Source organism: Trichinella spiralis (assembly GCF_000181795.1).
Source record: "Trichinella spiralis strain ISS 195 chromosome Unknown Scfld5561, whole genome shotgun sequence".
In the NCBI taxonomy this organism is placed as follows: Eukaryota; Metazoa; Nematoda; class Enoplea; order Trichinellida; family Trichinellidae; genus Trichinella; species Trichinella spiralis.
In genome coordinates, this window is record NW_003532500.1 from 1 (window position 1) to 2167 (window position 2167).

General features: G+C 37.2%; 2 protein-coding genes across 2 annotated transcripts; both read right to left on the reverse strand.

Annotated features, from left to right (window-relative positions):
* Positions 1-102: 102 nt before the first annotated feature.
* Tsp_14327 (conserved hypothetical protein) lies at positions 103-671 on the reverse strand. Its single transcript, XM_003366703.1, has 2 exons — positions 457-671; positions 103-250 (listed from the first exon to the last, which is right to left on the reverse strand). The coding sequence occupies exons 1-2, from the start codon at positions 669-671 to the stop codon at positions 103-105; spliced, it is 363 nt and encodes a 120-aa protein (XP_003366751.1).
* A 56-nt stretch (positions 672-727) lies between these two features.
* Tsp_14328 (hypothetical protein) lies at positions 728-2134 on the reverse strand (the record flags this gene model as incomplete). The annotated part of the gene is made up of 6 exons (XM_003366704.1): positions 728-823; positions 852-921; positions 974-1366; positions 1480-1687; positions 1728-2021; positions 2074-2134. Coding segments are annotated over 6 exons (1122 nt in total), but the record flags the coding sequence as incomplete, so codon positions are not given.
* Positions 2135-2167: the final 33 nt, after the last annotated feature.

Consider the following 2167-nt stretch of genomic DNA (forward strand, 5'->3'; position numbering starts at 1 on the left):
AAAATGAAACGTCGGATCGTATCAGATGTATGCAACTATGATGGTGCTGTTTGCTAACTGATCCGGCAGTAGTTCTCGGATGTCGGAATCTGACTCGTGTAATCAGATTTTGAGAATGACTTTTTTTGAGAAAACACTCTGAGCGCCTGTTATTGCATGTGACGATGTATTAGCAGTATTAGAAGATGGAGTAGTCAGTTCTTTCATCATGCAATTTGCTTTCATGACACAAGTTGTACATGGTATAAATCTGTAAAAATTGAGGTGACATCTAGAAATGATCAGAGATACTGCTAGTTCGTTTGACACATGATGAGCTGATTCTTTTCAGATTCACTAATACAGGAAAACTCCTGTTACATTCTCACATTTCATTAACAAGGTATGAATTCAATAACATGATTTATTCCTCTGAAGCACTTTGAAAGCTCTCCCGCTTCCTATTCTTCAGTAAACAGAGATTGTCTTTCATCATTCGCGTGAACAATATCTTTTTCAGATATACAAGAGAGTGATAGATGATGGCGGTCTGATGGCGATGTATGATGATCAGTGTAAGCATTTGACAAATCTTTTTCATATACATAGTAATCAATGCTGCTCAAATGCGCGCCAACATGAGGTAAAAAGTGCATTCTCGTTTTTCGTATCTCATCCAGCTCCTTATACATTTCCTATTTTAATTGTTACCATCAAATAAGGAACAGCCGATGTTTTCTTTATCTGATCAAAATTCACACGAAACATCTACAGAATGGTCGAAAAGTGTTTCAAGTAAAATAAATAAGCGTCGTTGAAGAGGAAGAAATAAATCAATGCCCGTCTTTCCAAATTATAAAATCAATATATACTTTGTAAAATTGTTCGTCACTTTCGGTAAAAATGTGAACAGCCAATTCAACAATTTCACCACTTTCCAACCTGAATAAAACTTATGCATTGGAAAATAATGACAATAAGTAAAAATTATTACATCACTTCACCATCTTGTAAATTCGCCATCTTCACATTTGCCACCGCTTCCCCCGTGTGATTCAGCAGATTCGTCCGATTTTGCTCATCTGCCCCTTGATTCTTTTCACAACTGCTTCCACTGAAACTATCCGAATATGTAGTCAGCACATCCGAGACACTTTCCAAATGATCCCATATTTGACGTTCGAAATCGCTTCGTCTTGGAGTGGAATTGTTCTCCAATTCTGCAACTGGTGAATGCTGACCACTGTTCCCTTTCACCAGTGGTGAAGCAATTTCCGTTGCTGTGCAATCATCATCATCATCCGACGATGTCTCACTTTTACACTGACTTTCCAAATAATCAAACGCCATCTGAATTGCCATCTCATCATCAACAATGTCAACATTTCTTAAAACATACAAATATATATATATATATATATATATATATATATATATAGACATGTTCCAAATATTATTTCAATAATACATAACACAGTAATTTTTTTTGTTTTCACTAACTCTGCATTCTCGGTACTATTCCATCTGTAAGATGAACCATGTTGAGTTTCATCTGCATCTTCTAATCGTTTGCTTCGTACTGATTCATCAGCGATGTTCATCTTCTCTTGAAATGATGAAATACTGAGTGGTGAAGGGCAAAATGCAAATTGATCTTCGCCACTACGCAAATGATTCTCCTCTTGAGACTCTTCTTCAATAACCGGGGCTGAAATTTTCACCTTAGTTCTACGCAGCTCAGTGAACACTTCGTCCTGGGGCGAAAAACCACCATTTTCCCAAATGTACCACAGCGCATCCCTCACAAATCTCGAAACTGTTCCCAGTTGCATCCTCCGATGAACCTTGGGGCTCTTTTGACGGGAATTTTCTTGGGGAAAAAGGATTCTTTTTGGCAAACCAACTGGGCCAAAAAAAAATTTCCCTTGGGAAAAATTGGTCCCCCTCCTTGGAAGGAATCCAATTTTTCCCCCCCGAAAGGGCAAAATTTTCCCGAAATTCCTTTTCCTTAATTCGAAGCCCAACTTCCCATTTTCTGAAGGCTGGAAAAGCGAAAAATATGATGACGCAAAAAATTTTTTTTTAATATCGAACCGACCTCATCGAACAAAATTCCTTCAAGTTTCTGCATTTCGTTGGACATTCTGTCAAGAACCTAAAATAATTTTAAAAAATATTGTTTTTTATT

Bases quoted from the DNA above. Each gene is read 5' to 3' on its own strand.
- Tsp_14327 (XM_003366703.1), bottom strand. From the start codon at position 671: ATGTATAAGGAGCTGGATGAGATACGAAAAACGAGAATGCACTTTTTA. The intron at 251-456 runs GTTTACTGAAGA...CAATTTTTACAG, and splicing joins AATGATGAAAGACAATCTCT to ATTTATACCATGTACAACTT.